The following is a 16,749-nucleotide window of genomic DNA, read 5'->3' as shown; positions in this document are numbered from 1 at the left end:
TTGACCCCAGATGACTGGGCCAAGAGGAATGGGTGGAAATTAGGAAGGGACCAACTTATGCTACATATTAGGGAAAGTTTCCTCACATATGAAGCTGTCCCAAGGAGGAATAGGATGACTTGGAAGGTCGTGAGCTGCTTCTCCTTAGAGGTCTTCAAGCCTAGACCAGACTTCCACTCACTGGGTGAATCATAAAAGGAATTCTTTTTGTTGTTGATGTTGTTTGTTTTGTTAGTATTGGTTGGATCAGATGGTTTGTGAGGTATCTTTGAATTCAAGCTCTGTGATTCTGTAACATAATCTGTGGTAGGAAGAGATCAGCACACATACATACATGCATATCGGTGAGGGGGAGGAAGGCATGGCAGGGGAGAAGAGGAAATGTCTGGTGTAGAATGTGGCTCCTGAGCTGAGCTCTGAAGGCAGCTAGGGAGGGGAGGATTCTTTCTTCCTTAGTTACTCCTTTTCTCCCTTGACTGGTTCCAATGCAATGCATAACTTCTTAATGAGTGCCTTTAGCCTGAATGACTGCCACACTATTGGTTCCAATACAAATGAGGCAGCCACCAGCCCTTTATTGGTACCTTCATTGAGCTACAATGATTGACCTGTAAAATTTGTCTCTATTGCTTTTTTCTAGTGTTTGACTCTGAGTGGCAGCTCTCCATGGTAGGAAACTCAGGTTCTCTGACACCCACATCACACCTATATCTTTGATCCATTACATGGAACCAAAGAATGTCAGAGTTGGAAGGACTTATGAGACACCACACACACACACACACACACACACACACACACACACACATTTTGTAGGGCATAAGGAGGGTGAGATCACAGTGATTCAGGAATTGACTACAGAATGAAACAGATCTTTTGGCTCTCAGTCCTGTGCCTCCCCCTTTCCCTTCACTCCCAAACTTTGCATTGCACTGTTTGTATTCGACCCCGAATATTCCACAGATTTTTAAAAGTGGGATGAGGCCTTGCGCTCTGTAAGATGGGAGTGTGTCTGTAGTGAATGAATTACAAGACACCATTGTTTGTATAAGGTTTATAAAGAACTATAAATGAGCAGAGAGAGTACCAGGCAGGAAAACCATTTAAAAATAGCATCTATATCATAATAACAGAATTATACCTCACAGAGGTTCAGTAAGCTACCCTCAACAAAGCACCATATTTAGGAAGTATTCTGCAAAAGTCAAGGCCCTTTCCCCATCAACAGCCTTATGAGGTGGGCAGGATAATGACATTAACATTTGCAAAACAGTTTAATTGACCAAACACGATCCTCACAACAATCTTGTGAGCTAAATACTTCAAGTATTGTCTCCATTTTACTGGAGGGAAGTGAGACCTGGTGAGGTAAATAATTTGTTCAGGGTTCCACAGTTTGTGGCATCACCAAGTCTCTTGACTCCAGGTCCAATTTACTTTGCATCACACCTCGATGGCCTGTTGGATAGGTGTATTGTTCCTATTCCTCAGATTGGGTAAACTGATCAACCCCACGATTTGCCCAAGGTGGACTTGGTAGAAGATGACAAAGGTCTCCTGATTGCAGGCAGAGCTCAAATTTCTATCACCCCATGCTGTTTTTTTGTCCCATTTTGCAGCTGTGGAAATACTGAGGTTCAAGGAGGTGCCGTGAATTGCCCAATGTACCACAGTGATTTTTTTTTTTTGGAGGCAATCAGGGTTAAGTGACTTGGCCAGGATCACACAGCAAGTGTCTGAAGCCGCATTTGAATTCAGGTCATCCTGACTTCAGGGGTGCTCTATCCACTGCGCTACCTAACTGCCCCTACTGCAGTGATTATAATTTTGTTGCCCCCCACCCCCACTCCCCTGGCCCCAGCCCCTGAGGCTAAAGGCCCCGAGTCAATCACAGTCTTCTTATTATTTAATGATGCTCCCCGGAAATGGGCGCTGGAGAAGTCTGGGGTCCAACCAGGCCCAACAGGGAGCCTCAGCATTGAGCAATGACGTTGGGACACAGAACCGGAAAGCAGAGAGCACCTGTGGAGAAAACCGCTTTGGACCCGGGCTAGCTCAGGCACAGGACCCAGCGAGAACTGCCAGCTTCAGGTCAAAGGTGAGCAGTTTCAGGAGGCTGAGAATGGTCTCAGCTTCACGACATCGTGGACTTTCCTGACGGAGAACACATGAGTCCTCACTTTCCTCCCCTCGGAATCGTCCTCCTTTTTCCTCTCCATGCCCACCCTCAAACCCCCCCACGCTCGAATCTGTTCAGGCTTCTCTGTTCAGGACTACCCACCATCCCTCCTGCTGCATTGCACTTTACCAATATCTTCGTTTTATGCAGACGCCTCTCCTGGATGTACTTTCTCCAGTTCTTGGAGCTCCGATCCATTCCCTCTAGCCTGCCGTGACTGGGGGAGACTTGACTGTCGGAATCTGGGGGCTGAGCCCATTTGCCCTGTCCAGGGCTCTTTCTCTCTGGGTCTCGGTCTCGTGTCCAGAGCTGTGTAGTCGCGATGTCTTCCAAACGCCGGGGTTCGGCTAAGCGGGCCAGTTCCCTGGGTCTTCCTGGCCGGGGTCCACTGTGATCATAGCCTGGCGTGTACTTGGACTGGCGGAAGGTTCAGGGAGGGAGCCCAGGCTGGGCGGTGTTAGACAGGCGACCACATCCCTCCCTACCGCCGAGAGCAGCTCAAGGACTGGGCCGGCGCTGGTAACCAGAGCAGGACGACTCAGGTTCCGAAGAACGGACTCAGTGTTCGCCAGGGCGAGGGCCACCAGATGGAGACGGGTGCAGGGCTAGGGGTGAGACGGTCCTTGGAGCACCCTCCGAGTGTTCCCTCCCCCTCCCCCATGTCCCAGGGTCTCACCAAGACTTTCCGGAGCTCCTTTTGCCTAGAGAACGAGCAATTTCTCCTTCCCCAGCTCATCATCTCTTGCTCCTGGGGGAGAAGGAGGAGAAGGAAAACTTTAGGGAAAATGGGCAACCCGGGTCCCCGGGCGGTTGCAGGAAAAGGCATGAGGCTGAAGTGTGCTGAGAGTCCCGAGAACTCTGGGGTCTTGGCTAGGGGACCCGAGAGTTAGATGCTCACAATAGAAGGCTCTGAGAGCCCCTTAGGGAGGAAGCTCCCTGTACTAATGGCTATCACCATCTCTTCTGCGATTTAGAGAATTGCCTAGAGCACCAATCCATGAGATGACTTGTCCAGGGTCACACAGTCAGGACGTGTCCCAGGTGACGCCTGAACTCAGCTTCGAGGCCAGCTCTCTGGCCAAAGCTGCATGTAGCTATCTAAGGATTGCAAAGCTTTTTACATATATTCTCTCCTTTGGTCCTCACGACAACCCGAGAAGTCGCTGCTATTATCCTACATTCTTCTGTCGAGGAAGCTAAATTTAAAATCCCACAGCTAGGCAATGACCTGGGCAGTATTTGAACACGAGCATTCCTGACTCCAGGTCCAGCGTTGTCTCGGCTGAGCGGTCCCTAACTCCGCTAACTGTCGTCGAGCTGGGTAAGCCAGGCTAGATTTCCAGATACATAATTCCCTGAGAAGCTGGGGGCAAAAGGTTGGGAGCCTGACAGACCCCTGGTCTGGGAAGGGCTGAAATTTTGGAGAATTGGGTTTTTCAAAGACTTGGTTCCGTGACTCACGGAGAAGTCCCTGAACGTTTTGACGGCCGCCAGTGCCTTGGGGTCCAGCGAGTGATAATGTCTGAGACTGCAGCGTCGTGGGCGCGGGACGCCTGGGTCTCCTGAGACCAGAAGCGCCAAGAGCGCCAGACTGAAAACCTGGAGGCTCAGTCTGAACTCCATTGTGGATCCGGGTCAGAATGGAGGTGAAACTGACCGACTCCCAGCCCTTTTCCCCTAGAGTGCCAAGCCTCCTTCCCTCCTTTTGCAGGTGCAACCCTGAGGTCCCCAGGAGGGCTACGGGTTGTTCTCACCTCAGCTCAGGCCCTATGGGGCTGGGTTTTATCCTTTAGAGGCGAGGGGGAGGGAAAAGGAAAAACCGATAAAAGAGAAAGAGGATGTCGAGAGCGGGTGCCAGGGCTGCCCACTGGCTCTCCCACTTTTCAAACGTCGAGGGCATGCTTTCCTAACCTAAGTTTAGGATTACATCAGGCTCCCTCCTGGGGCGGGCCTTTCCCTCCTCTCTCTGCCCAATATATATATTTGTCTCTCTTGGTTTATCTCTTCCCCAAGCCTCTGTCAGCCCTGCTTCTTTGACCCTCCCTCCCTCCCACCCCTCTGGGTGTATGTGCATCTCCACGGGTCTGTCTCCTCCTCCCCCACTGCTGTTTCTTTTTGCAGTTCCTTTCTTCCCCTCTACTTGCCTCTTCCCTACTATTGCTGTGATTTTCTAATTGTGGGATTGTAGAGTTGGAAAGGAGTCCAGCTCGTATAGTTTATTAATAAGGAAGCTGAGACAGAGAGGTTTTATTGGGGGGGGAGACAATTGGAGTCAAATGACTTGCCCAGGATCACACAGCTAGTGTCTGAGATTGGATTTGAACTCAAGTTCTCCCACAATTGGGGCCCACTGCCCCACCTAACCACCCCCAGAGAATTTTTTTTAAAGCTACTTGCCAAGGATCCCACCTCGAGAAGTCTTCTAAAGGGAGATTTAAACCCAGGTCTCTCAAACTGAGTGCAGCATTTCACTTCTTTGGCTCTCCTGGGTTTCTTTCCTCCTAGCTTCAATTAATTATCTAAGTAGTCTTGTTACACAGGGGATAGAGCCTTGGGCTTAGAGTCAGGAAGACCAGACTTCAAATCTTACCTCTGACAATTACTAGCTGTGTGACCCTGGGCAAGTCACTTAACCTTTCTTTGCCACAGTTTCCTTGCCTGTAAAATGTGGGTGATAACACCTACCACGCAGAATTTCGAGGATCAAATGAGATAATATTTGTAAAGTCCTTGGCAGAGGGCCTGGCGCACAGTAGGCACTTAGGTGCTTCTCCCCCATCTTGGACTTCTATGGGCCTTGCCTGCCACAGGCCAGCACAGGCACCAATAAAGTATTATCATCCTCATTTTTTTAAAGAGGGATCCCAGGGTCTCCAGGTGGGGTGACAGTATTGCTGAGGGAGTAAGTGTCTTCTCAGAGGAGGGGGCAGGGAGCTTGGAAGGGCTGGCAGTAGGGAAATCCCTCCCATGGGTTTTCCTATTACCTAAGAGGTGACACTATCTCGTGCCCTACGTGGCTGTACGTCCTCCTCTGAGTCACTTTCCTTTTGGTCATGCTTTTCCGTTTAGCTGATAAAGGGATTCTCCGTAGGGGAGAATCCAGGGACTAAACAAAGGGGCAGGGCCTTCTGGGCTAAGGGAAAGCCACTCAGATAACAAGGCAGGTAGATAGTGAGGAGGGAGGGAGAGTGGGGGCGGGGACTGGGAAAAGGCTGGCAGGCCAAGACTACTGCTAACCCAATTCCCTAGGAAAGAGGAGGATGAGGAGGACAAGGAGGTTTGCCCAAATCGGTCAGGAGGGAGTCTTTAAAGGGCTTCAGTAGGTCTCCCAGCTCCTTCCCCATAAAGCTTCCTTGTTTAATTCCTGTATAGGCACAGATGTTTAGCTCTCAAAGTTGCAGACACAGAAACACTGGGATTTCAACCTAGATTCTCTGACTCCAAAACAGCAGCTCTTTCCACCCTAGGGTCCTAGATTTCAATCTGGAGGGGCTCCCTAGTCCAATTCCCTCTTTTTACAGAGGAGGAAACGGTGGCCCAGAGAGGGCAAGTGGCTTACCTAAGGTCACACAGCTGGTATGAGATGAATGAAAGGATTTGAACTCAGGGCCTCTGACTTAAAATGCAGTGTGCTTACTTCTGAATCTCACCTCTTCTCCACACCATAGTATCACCTTTGCTGATGGTACAGAATCCTTGCACCGCTAGAATTTTGAGACAGGGCTGGCCTAAAAGAAACTGACCTATAATAATATAATATATATATATATATATTATAATATATAAATATAATAATAAGATAATGCCTACATGGACTGGAATCTAGGTAAGGTTCCTTTAGGAAAAGATGGCCTCAAATACATGGGGGGAAGGGGGGAGTGTTAGCAAAAAAATTCACTTTAATTCCATCTTTCAGTTGGGAAACATAGGAAGTTACCCCATGAAGTGATTGCTACTAAACATGTCCATGAAAACCTCCTGCTGTGTAGAAATCCACCGCCAAACTTATGGCACTGGAGTCAATAGGAGGGACGGATCAGTTTTCTAAATACTCATAGCTTGCCCCTCCCTCCCAACCACCTTGTGAAGCCAGAGAAGAGATCCCCTATAAGATGAAGCTGAGGGGAAGGAAATTGGCCAAGGTGGCAGAGCTGGCCCTTGACCTCAGACTTCCTGGGAATCCACTTCTCCAACCTTCTCCCTCTTGGCTAGCATTGTCCTTGCTGGTCTAAAGTTTGAGGGCTTCCTAATCCCAATTGCTAGCCCTGCCAGGATCCTCCGATTTTAAAGTGATCTGCCTCTTACACAGTCCACAGGATTGTTCGTAAAGCTTGAGGTCTTGTGTTCTAACCCCCCATTCTTCCTTTCATCATGGGCTTGTTTGTGTGTGTGTGGCTTTATCTCTTATTTACACTAGGGGTGTATAGGAATCTGGAGTTGGTTGGGGGTGGGGGGAAACGACCCTGGGTTGTCCCAAAGTATGATTAATCGTATTCTGGGGAGAGCCTATCAGGAGCCATTACCCTCAAGTGAAAGCCTCCAAAGAATTATCTTTTATCTTAGCCAAGATAACCTTTATCTCTCTCTGCCTGCTTCCCTTTCTCATTGTTTCTCTCCATTTACCAACCTACCTGTCTTCTTCCCTCTTTGAATGTTATCTTCTTCCTTCTTTCCCTCTGCCTCCATTTCCCAGTCTGTCTCTCTCTCCATCGATTATTAAACATTTACTGAGATGCTGCTGCCCTGCAGGGTCTGTCTCTCCCCCTCTATCTATACCCAACTCCAGTGTCTCTGTCCCTGCCCAGTCTTTCAGCCTCCTTGCCTGCCTCCCCTCCCCCTTCTGCAGTCTGCAGTCTTTTCCATCCCCCCTCTCTCTAGGAGACGTCTCTGTTTCTATTTCTGTCTCTCTCCATCCCCCGCCTGCTTGGCCCCAAGGGGACAAAGGGCTGGCTCTGCCCCCGGCAAACCCAGGAAACTGGGGCCTCACATATCCATCCCCAGACCAGGTAGGGAGGAGTTTGGAGTCGCCCCCAAGGACACCTTCCCCCACCCCGCTGTTTCTCAACATCTCTTTATTTCTGTCTCCTCCTGCCTTTTTGCTGATTCTCTCAGTTCTCCAAACCCTACACTAGCTTACCTCTGCCACGGCCACCAGGAACAGATTTGTACCCCATTTTCTTGCCCCCTTTGCCAGGACTGCCAGTCACCTACTCCTCCCCCTCCCTCCTCCATCTGGTCACATCACTCTTCACCTTCCAAATGTGATTTTCTGATCCTCCTCTGGGCAAGGGTCAGCAGAGCCATCCCCCTCTTCTGGAAGTGGGGAGCCATCTCTTGACCCTTTCTCGTCTACCCTAAATCCCTACCCACCACACACAGATCACTCAGGGGGCTCAGACACAGAAAAGTTTAATTCTGCTGCGACTGGAAGCCCCCGGCTGGGGGTAGGGGTGTTGATGGAAGAGGATTTGGTTTGGTTTGGGGTAGGTCCTAGTTCCAGGCCTACAAAGGAAAACCCTGAGTCCAAGGCCAGGACCAGCCCAGAATGAAGGTGATGTGGGAGAGACAGGGTGGGAGAGGCAAAAGAGGTGGGCATGACTTGGGAGGGGGGAGATGAGGATGACTGGAGAGGAGATGGAAAAATAGTGGAAAGATGGGGGAAGGGAGAAAGAGGAGGCAGTGTGGTGCATCGCACAGAACCACAGACCGGGAATCAGGAGACCTGGATTCTAGTCCTGGCTGTGTGTCCTTGGGCAAATCCCTTCCCCTTTCTGGGCGAGTTTCCCCGCATGTAAAATGAGGGAGCCGACTCTGATCTCTAGGCCCCTTCCAGCTCAGACACTGTGATCCGTGGAGTCGAGGAGGGGACTGAAAGGCGATGAGTGAGGGTCGATGGGCGCAGAGGAGAAAGAGTGGCAGGTGGAGGAGACGGGGATGATTCCGGGGTCAGGATTCAGGGAAACACGCGACAGAACAAGATCTAGTCCAGCCAGATACAATAAATAGGCCCCCCCTCCCCCTCCCCGCCCTCCCTTCCCCTGCCCCGGGTGGGCACCTCCTTCCCGGAGGGCCTTCCAGGGCTGCATCCACCAGTCCCCGGTGGGGAGTGTCGTGTCTCAGTGCTGCTAAGTGTCCGCCCCGCGCTCCGCTGTGTAAGGCACCGGCTCCCGCGAGGTCCCGGAGCGCGCGTGAAGAACCCGGGGTGGGGGAGAAAGGGGAAGTGAGGAGACCCAGTGCGTCCATGCTACTCCCCTCCCCCTCCAACCTAGCCCCACCCCGCGCGCGGGCGGGGCCGGGCCGAGAAGGAGCGGGGCTTCCCTTCGGCCCCCACCCCTCCCCTCTCCCCCTAATAGATCCTCCCTCCTCCCCTCGGGACCCAGGCGTCCAGATGGCGGAAGGTGTCCCCCTGCAGAACCCAGGCGTCCGTGCCTCGGGTGGCGAGGAGGGCAGGGCGCGCGTTCCCCTCGGCTGGGGAGTGGGAGTCACCGCGGGCTGGGCGGAGGTCCCAGGGGTCCCGCTCACACGGTGCTCTCCAGCATCCATTCAGTGCTGGTGAAGGCGAGGCGGGCCCGCGCGGGGCTCAGGCCACCCAAGCCCCCGTCCTCGTCCAGCAGGTGGGGCGTGGAGCGGTGGCGCTTTGTCCGCTTGGCCCGTCGCGGGTAGCTGTGGCTCTGGAAGAGGGCGCCATAGTCCCCGTCGAAAGAGTAGCGCTGCCGGGGGGTCCGGCCCGGGGGAAGCGCGGGAGCTGAGGCCGGGGCCGAGCTCCCTAGGGGGGCCCCGGAGCGGCTTCGCCGAGGGCCCGCGGGCCCAAGTTGCGCACGCCCGTCCTCCTCCGGCACCGACGGCGCGGCCGCCTCGGTCCCGGAAGGCAGCAGGCAGAGCGAGGTGGAGGAGCCGCCGCTGCCTAGCGGCCTGCCTGGCAGCCGCTCCGCCTCAGCCGCAGGGGGCGTTGCAATCGCCGCCCCCTCGGTCTCGACCTTGACTTTCTCCTTGTCCGGCCCCGACGGCGCGGGCGCCAGCTCGTGCAGAGCCTCGTATTGGTCCAGCGTGGAGGGCGGGGGCGGGGCCGGGCCGGAACCCGCGGCGCCACCATTGGTCTGCGAGCACACGTGGCTGACGCGCGGCGGCGCCCCCTTGTGGCCTGAGCCGGCGTCACCGCCCGCGTAGACCTTGTAGCGGATCATGAGGATGACGATGAAGACGAGCACCGAGGCCACGATGACGCCGCCGATGACGATGATCATGGTGCCCCCCAGGAAGTGAGCGTGCAGCGGTCGGCAAGGCGTGACCTCTCCAGCCGTGGTGAACTGCACGCAGCCCACGACGCGCGTGGCGGTCAGCGCCGTCACCCCGTCGTCGTATACGGCCAGCACGCACAGGTCGTACGCCCGCCCCGCTGCCAGGTCGTTCACCAGGAACGTCTTGCTGCTCGACGGAATCATCCTGGGGTCCCGGGAGAGAGGGAGAAAGGGGCGGGGGAGCGGGAGAGTGAGCACCTGCCCCAGGGGTCCAGAAGCCCTGGAGGCCCCGCCCCTGCTCCTCCATCCCACAAGCACCGCGCCCTGCCTCCGGTCCAGCCAGCCCACCAAGTCACTCCCTTTCCCGAAGCTCTGCCCTCTTCGCTAGGGCCCCACCCCTTGTTTTAGAAGCCCCACTTCATCCATCCCCAGGTTTGTGCGTGGGGAAGCCCTGTGATCCATCCCACAAAGCCCCCTTCTCCGGACTTCCAGACAGAGGCCCTCGCTTCACATCCTTTACTCTTTGCTGTTTGTTACCTATTCCTCAAGTCTCCACTAAAGTGCCGCCTTCTCCAAGAAGTCTTCCTGAGTCCCAGCGCCTTCCCTCTGATACTACTTCCACTTTATCCTGCATCTATCTCCTTTGTCCGGGTTGTTTCACGCAGTCTCTCCCATTAGATTAGGAGCCCCTGGAGGGCAGGGACTGTCTCATGTCTTTGTGTCCCCAGCGCTTAGCTCAGTGACTGGCATACAGTACGCTCTACCTGACCTGTGGTCGCCTCAGTTTCCTCATCTGTAAAAGAGGGCCCTGGACCTCTAAGGTCCATTCCAGTTCTAAATCTTAAATTGAGAAAATGACTAAACTCTTCAGGCTCGGAATCCCGCGACTTAATGAGCCTTCCGGCTGCAGGATTAAGCCTGGCCTAGTCTCTCTCCAACCTCCCTCCCCCAGGACCCTCCCCTCCCATCTAGCTAGATGCCTTCTGATGATAGAGCGCTTAACCGTATCATCTCTTTAGGTCTTCACAATCACTCTGTGGGAACAGGTGTTATCATGCCCAGGATATCCCGAGAGAGATTTCGTGACTAGGGTAATAAGTGCCTGAGGCAGGGATTCGAACCCTAGCCTTCCAGCCTCCAGGCCCAGCATTCTTTCCGCAATGCCCCGCTGCTTCTCCAGCCGGCTACTCAGCGGAGCCCTTGCCCATCTCTGGCACCTTTCCCTCAAGCTCTGACCTTTTCTCACTGCTTTGGCCCAGAAATATACTCAACTAGTAACTTTCCTTCATACCTCCATTAGTCCCTAAACCACCTCCTACCAGGCGGGCCTCGCTCCGAAAACCCGGCACCCAGTTTGTCAGCGATTCTAAGCAAGGTGGGGGAATATTGCCTTGTTGTCCCCAGATGGAACGTTCCAAAGAGTTAACCACTGAAAAGCACTTTGGAAACTTGAAAGTGCAATTAAAAGGCTATTAGTGTTATGATGATGATCATAATCATTCAGAAGCACCCGTCCCCCTCTATTCCAGCCTAAAGGGGTCCCCACACCCATCACAATCCCAAACTAGGCCCCCAGACTGCAAATCCGACCCTAACGGGGTCTAACTGCCTCACTCAGCATACACCACGCCCCAGAAGCCTTCGCCCTTCCCACAAGTCAGGCCCCTCCCCCTCTTCCCAAGAAACGTCAAATACAATAAGCCCCGCCCCTTTCCTGGGACCAGCCCTCTCCTCACCCCACCTTAAACCCCCGACCTCCTCTATCCCCATATCTATGTCCAAGCTCTAAACCGAGTGTCTTCCTCACCCTCTAGATTCCACGGAGCTCCCCCAAACTTCAGAGATCCTCTTTGAATTAATCTGTCCCATTAGGCCCCCGGCTCCTTAAAGACCCTCCAGGCCCAAGAGGCTCTGATTGGTCGGGAGCTTACAAACTGGGGTAAAAGATGGCTTCTGGTTGGATGAGACCTCAGCCCATCTAAGCAGGCCTACAAATTAACCCTCACGGCACTGGCGGAGGGGGTGGGCGGGGGAGTGGGGTGGAAAGGTAATGTTACCTTTGGTTCCCAACTTTATCATTCCTTGGAGGAACTGGGATTAGATCCATCCCCTTTTTCCTGGGACCCGAGGATGGGTTAATGCGAAGGGAAGAGAGGTGAGACAATAGCTGGGGTCCAGTGTCCCTGCTGGGGGTCTAGACTAGGGGACTGGATGAAGATGTGGGGGCCTGTTCTGCAGCCCAGACATGCCAGGAATGTTCGAGGAGAGGCAGAGCCCTTTCCTCTCCCTTCCACCCATAAACATGGAGACAGGGGAGGCAGGAAGGTCAAGAGGGAGAGGGTCAGAGGGGCATATAGTGACAGAAACAGCAAAGGAAAGGAAAAAGGAGGGGGTGAAACAAAAACAGAGGTAGAGAAAGGAAGGAATGGAGGAACAGATGGAGAGACACAGACGGGCAGAGAGGAGAAGACAAAACCAAGGCTGGAGAAAGAGAAGCAGGGACAGAGCCACAGGAAAGGCTCTGGCACCCCAGGGAGGGGCGAGCTCAGCAGTGGTTTCCAAGACCCCTTTCCTCCTGGCTTCTCCGGCCCTAGGACTCACCTGTAAACCAGCGAGTCATCAGCGGAGCTGTTGTACTGCACCTGGTACATGCGAATGCCCGGTACTGGCCTCTGGGCAGGCCAGCGAATGACCACAGAGCTGGAAGTCAGCTCCGCAGCCACCAGCCTCCGCTCAGCCCCGGCAGAGCCAGTTTCATTGGCCCCTGGACGGCCGGGCGTGGCAATGTCTGAAGACCCGGGCTCACTGAGGGGGGGCGGGGCTGCAGGGGGCGGGGCCATGAGTGGCAGGGGCACGACACACACCTCAACGGGCGCGGTGGCCTCCCCGGCCGCATTGGAGGCTATGCAAGTAAAGATGCCGCTGTCTCGGAGGGTGGTGATGGTCACTTCGAGGGTCCCATCCCCCCGAACTCGAGTGCGGCTAGAATTCCCCAGGAGCCGCCCGTCAGGTGCCACCCAGTGCACCACAGGCTCAGGGTCACCCACAGCCTTGCAGCGCAGACTCACTGCCTGCCCTTCCACCACAAGGGCCCGGCCTGCGGCCTGGCGGGTGATAAGAGGCGGCTCACAAAGAAATTCCTCCTCGGGGATGGACCAGAAGTATCGATCAGTCAGGTGCTCGGGTGTGGCACACGTTTCTAAGTCGTCCTCTCGGGTCAGCCTTCTCAACCACAGAAGTTCACAGTTGCAATGTAGGGGGTTCCCTCCAAAGCTGACTGTCAGAGTGGACGGTGGCTTGGGGCCAGAGGCCTGAGCCCGGAGGAAGAGACCGTCGGGGGGCAGCTTGTGCAGCCGGTTGGACGTCATGTCCAGCCGCACCAGCTTGTGAAGCTGTACAAAGGTGCCCTCCGCGATGTGGTCGATGAGGTTGTGGTCCAGGGTGAGGGTGTTCAGGTTGACCATCTGGCCCACAGCCTCCCAGGGCAGTGACTCCAAGTTGTTATAGGACAAGTCCAAATCTTCCACAGTACCCAGGAAGGCATCGAAGGCAGCCGGCTCCACCCAGCGGATCTGGTTGTTGCCCAGGATGAGGTGTCTTAGGTTTACCAAGCCGCGCAGGTGGTCACCTCGCACCTCCCCCAGGCGATTGCTATCCAAATGCAGGGCACGCAGGGTCCGGAGGTCGGCAAAGGCGCCAGGGGCCACCTGGCCAATGGTGTTGCGGGACAGAGTGAGGTGGACCAGACTGGTCATGTTGGCAAAATCCCGGCGGCGGACAGCAGCAATGAAATTATCAGTTAGTCTTAACTCAACTACTCGGCGGTCAATGGCGGGTGGGACAAAAAGCAGGCCAGTCTTGGCACACAGCATGGTCAGAGTTGGGGATACATTTTGGCAGATGCAACGGCCTGGGCAGGGCTGCCCAATGGATGGGGGTGCCCCAGCCCACAGGAGGAGAAGGAGGGGCAGGGCTGGTGATGGAGGAGATGATGATGAAGAAGATCCTGGGGCCATGGTGGAGACCTCAGTGACCAGTCCTATGGAAGGAGGACAAAAAAAGAGTTATCAATGTGGGGAAAAGGGAGGGGTATACTTTCCTCTCCACTGTGCTACAGCTTCCCTCCCCATGTCTGATGTATTTCTTGTGGTCTCACTTCACTCCCTCTTCCAAGGACCTCAGCCCTTCCTCCCCAGGGGTAGAGGTAGCAGGGATTGGAGTATTTGCCACATGCACGCCAGAACTCCGAAGTTACACCTTGCCACTTGTAAGTTGTGGGAAGTCTTTGTTGGTGTCTAACCTCCAACCCTCCCACTGGGGTGTCAGCCTCCAGTGTCTAATTGTGGGAATGCCTGCTCAGACAGTCACAGACACACACACACACACAGAGCCCCCCACTTGCTCCCGGCAAACTTTTCATCTGGGAATCCCCCTGCGGCAGCTCCAGCCCACGGTGTGTCAGCTCCCATCACAACAGGGCCCCGAGGAGGAGTGTGGAGGGAATGGGGAGAGATGGGAAGGGGGGGGGGGCATCTATTTTACCCTTCATCTTATGTTCCCCACCCCATAGGCCAGGGCTTTCCCAGGGGAAACAAGTAGCCAAGAGTCCAGCTGGGCAAAGTCCCTGGCCCCTTTCTAGCCCCCTTGGGATCCCCATCTCTTCATTGTGCTCTCTCTCTCTTTCTCTCTTCCTCTCTCTGTCTTCCTCATTTCTGTGTCTCTCTTTTTCTAGTCTTGACCCTGAATCTCTCTTTGGCTTAGTGCCTCAACCTATCTCTCTGTTCCTATCTCTGCCTGTCCCCCCGCCCTCCACCTCAGTTCCTATGTCTGTTTCTCTCTGTCTCTCAGTTCCTGTGTCTATTTGTTGTGGGTGCTCTCTCTCTCTCTCTTAGTTCCTGTGTCTTTCTGTCTGTCTCTCTCTGTGTCTCTGTCTTTCTATGTTTCTATCTCTCTGTGTGTCTGTCTCTCTGTGTCTCTGTCTCCCTCTGTGTCTGTCTGTCTCTGTCCCCTTCTCCCTCTCTGTTCTGTGTCTGTCTGTCTCCAGATGCCTTCCTCTTCCCCTCTGTCTCTGAGGAACACAGTCTCTATTTCTGGCCCACTGTCTTTGGGGTTCTCTGTCCCTCTCTTCTCTGTCTCTCTGAGCCTCCCAGTTCTTGTATCTATTTTTTTTTTGTCTCTGCCTCTAGGTGTCTCAGAGCCCTTGTGCCTATTTCTCCATCTCTGTCCCTGAGTTTCCCTATCTTTTTTTCTCCCTTTGTCTCCTGAATTTCTCAGTCCTCTGTTGCTGGGTTTCTCTTTCTCTTAGTTTGGACCAGCAGGGGTGAAATTGGGCCTCATAGGTACCCATCACCTAGGGAGGGAGGGAGCTCCCCAGTCACTGCTTCCACAGTGTGGTGGCTCCTGATCCAATCTCACTCCAGAACTTGGAAGTTGGCCTTACATTACATATGCTGGATCCTGATCAACTACCTCTACCCAAACCCTCCCCTAGCCTGGCAGGGGAAGAGTCAGCCACCTGTCTCTCTTTTCCCTCTTCCACCTCATCAAGAAATTCCTAGCTTGGCTGTCCTTTCCACCGTCATAAGTGACCACTCATGGGGTAAAAGATGACACCCTCCCCCCCTCCCCAGTTCTCCTCCAACCTCCCCCCCCATATCCCAGGCCAAGCCCCCCCCCCTTCACCCCAGACATGCTCCTCCCTGGCCCTGTCAGAGCATTGACCCAGGGCTCCTGAGGTATACAATAATCCAAACTGCCCCCTCCAGCATCTGACTCCTCAGCTCACCTCTCCTCAGGAAATCATGGCCGGCACCACCTGGAAAGACAGCAACATTCCCCCATCAGCCCCAGCGGGGGCCTGGGGAAGTCCATTCTGCAGTCTTTCTCCTATCCCTCCTGCTGCAGCTTTCCTCAGCCCTTCACTTTGGCCCAGGGAAACAGCGCTTTGGCCCTTTGACACAAATCTGGTAACCCAAGATTCCAGGCCCTCCAGAACAACTCATGTTTTGTTTTGTTTTCTTATTATTCACTTACATGTCATTTGAGCCTCACGGCAAAATCTTTGGGATAGGCACTACTTGTTATCACCCCCCCCCCCCCACATTTTGCAAATGACTAAACTGGGAATCAGGTTGAATAGCTTGCCAGTGATTTCAAAGCTAGCATCAGAGACAGAATTTGAACCCAGAGCTTTGTGACCCCAGGACCAACACTATCCCCAAGCTGCCTCTCTAAAGGGAACATAAGTATTCTAGGCTCTCAGTACTTTCATGCCTACTGAGGAAGGAGGAAGGAAGGCCCACAGACTCAACATCCTTGCTGACATGCAATCTCCATGTCACGCCAAGACACAGCAATGCTTGCACACATGCTTGTTGTCACACATGCCAATGCACACATCCCCACTGGAAGGCATGCACAGCCTACCATAAGGACACATTGGTATTTGTACATACTCATATAACACACACATACACATATAACATATATTCCCCATGTACACAGGCAGCTGACAAAAAGCCCAGTCACTGAAAATATATGCTGGGACCTTGACACACAGATACATAGACACAAAAAGCTGTGGGAAGGGAGGAGACTGGCTGGTAGCACATGGTTTCCTACACGCATACACATACACATACACACACACACACACACACACACAGAAAGACACAATCCCAAAGACACAGACCCAGAGTAACAAGCACACCTAACCACACTTGGATCCCTCACTCCAGCCTCAACCTCACCTTGGTCCAGTTCTCACCACCCCCAAGGGGAAGTCTAGGGCCAAACCTTACCCCAGTCTGGGGAGAGACAACCCAGGAATCTGGGCCTCTGGGAGTTAGGATTTAAGGAGCAAAGATAAGGGGTCAGAAGGTCAAGTCTCCTGAGATGAAAGTGGGGCAGGTAGGGTTGGGTCTGGGATGGAGAGGAAGAAAGGGAGAGGGAGGAGGTTGGATGTCTGGGTTTGGAGGGGATGGGGTCCAGGGCTCTCTCTCATGGCTTCCCTCCAGGCCCCAATCCCAAAACGCTGAAATATGCTGGTGATGGGGGAGGGAGGAGAAAATCCTGCAAATAAAATCAGATCTGGGCCTATGGCAGGGTCCCTCAGGCCCCCTCCCTCTGGAGGCCTAGAGGATCCCCAAGGATCTGGACAGATTCTGGAGGATCCTGGGAGATCTAGCTAGGAGGGGCAGGGCTGGTCAGGCCTCCCCCTTCGGAAGGGAGGGGGTAGTCTCCGGTCAGATTCCACCTTTCTCCCCTGGAGTCGGTGTCCATGCCTCCGGCTCCCAGCCCCAGGCTCAGCCCAGGTCTGCTCACCGGCAGGGG

The 16,749-nt window shown here is 54.1% G+C and overlaps 2 protein-coding genes across 2 annotated transcripts in view; both read right to left on the bottom strand.

Moving 5' to 3' along the window:
- Positions 1–15,911, bottom strand: part of SARS2 (seryl-tRNA synthetase 2, mitochondrial) — a 113,713-nt gene extending 97,802 nt beyond the window's left edge. Inside the window, exon 1 of the mRNA XM_069078581.1 lies at positions 15,908–15,911. The gene's annotated coding sequence lies outside the window, so the exon portion shown is untranslated. The remainder of the gene's footprint in view (positions 1–15,907) is intronic.
- LRFN1 (leucine rich repeat and fibronectin type III domain containing 1) lies at positions 7,573–15,879 on the bottom strand. The gene is made up of 3 exons (XM_069078538.1): positions 15,203–15,879; positions 12,019–13,456; positions 7,573–9,622 (listed from the first exon to the last, which is right to left on the bottom strand). The coding sequence occupies exons 2-3, from the start codon at positions 13,431–13,433 to the stop codon at positions 8,698–8,700; spliced, it is 2,340 nt and encodes a 779-aa protein (XP_068934639.1). The 5' UTR covers positions 13,434–13,456; positions 15,203–15,879; the 3' UTR covers positions 7,573–8,697.
- Positions 15,912–16,749: the final 838 nt, after the last annotated feature.

This window comes from Petaurus breviceps, unplaced genomic scaffold, assembly GCF_028583685.1.
Source record: "Petaurus breviceps papuanus isolate PSGF00001 unplaced genomic scaffold, PetGlider_PUasm1.0 91041, whole genome shotgun sequence".
In the NCBI taxonomy this organism is placed as follows: domain Eukaryota; kingdom Metazoa; phylum Chordata; class Mammalia; order Diprotodontia; family Petauridae; genus Petaurus; species Petaurus breviceps.
Note: the sequence above shows the minus strand (reverse complement) of the source record. Positions and strands in the feature narration are given on the sequence as shown.

Excerpts from the sequence above, each read along its gene's own strand:
- LRFN1 (XM_069078538.1), bottom strand. The coding sequence starts at position 13,433 with ATGGCCCCAGGATCTTCTTCATCATCATCTCCTCCATCACCAGCCCTG. Across the intron at positions 9,623-12,018 it reads GATGACTCGCTGGTTTACAG|GATGATTCCGTCGAGCAGCA; the intron begins GTGAGTCCTAGG and ends CCGGGACCCCAG.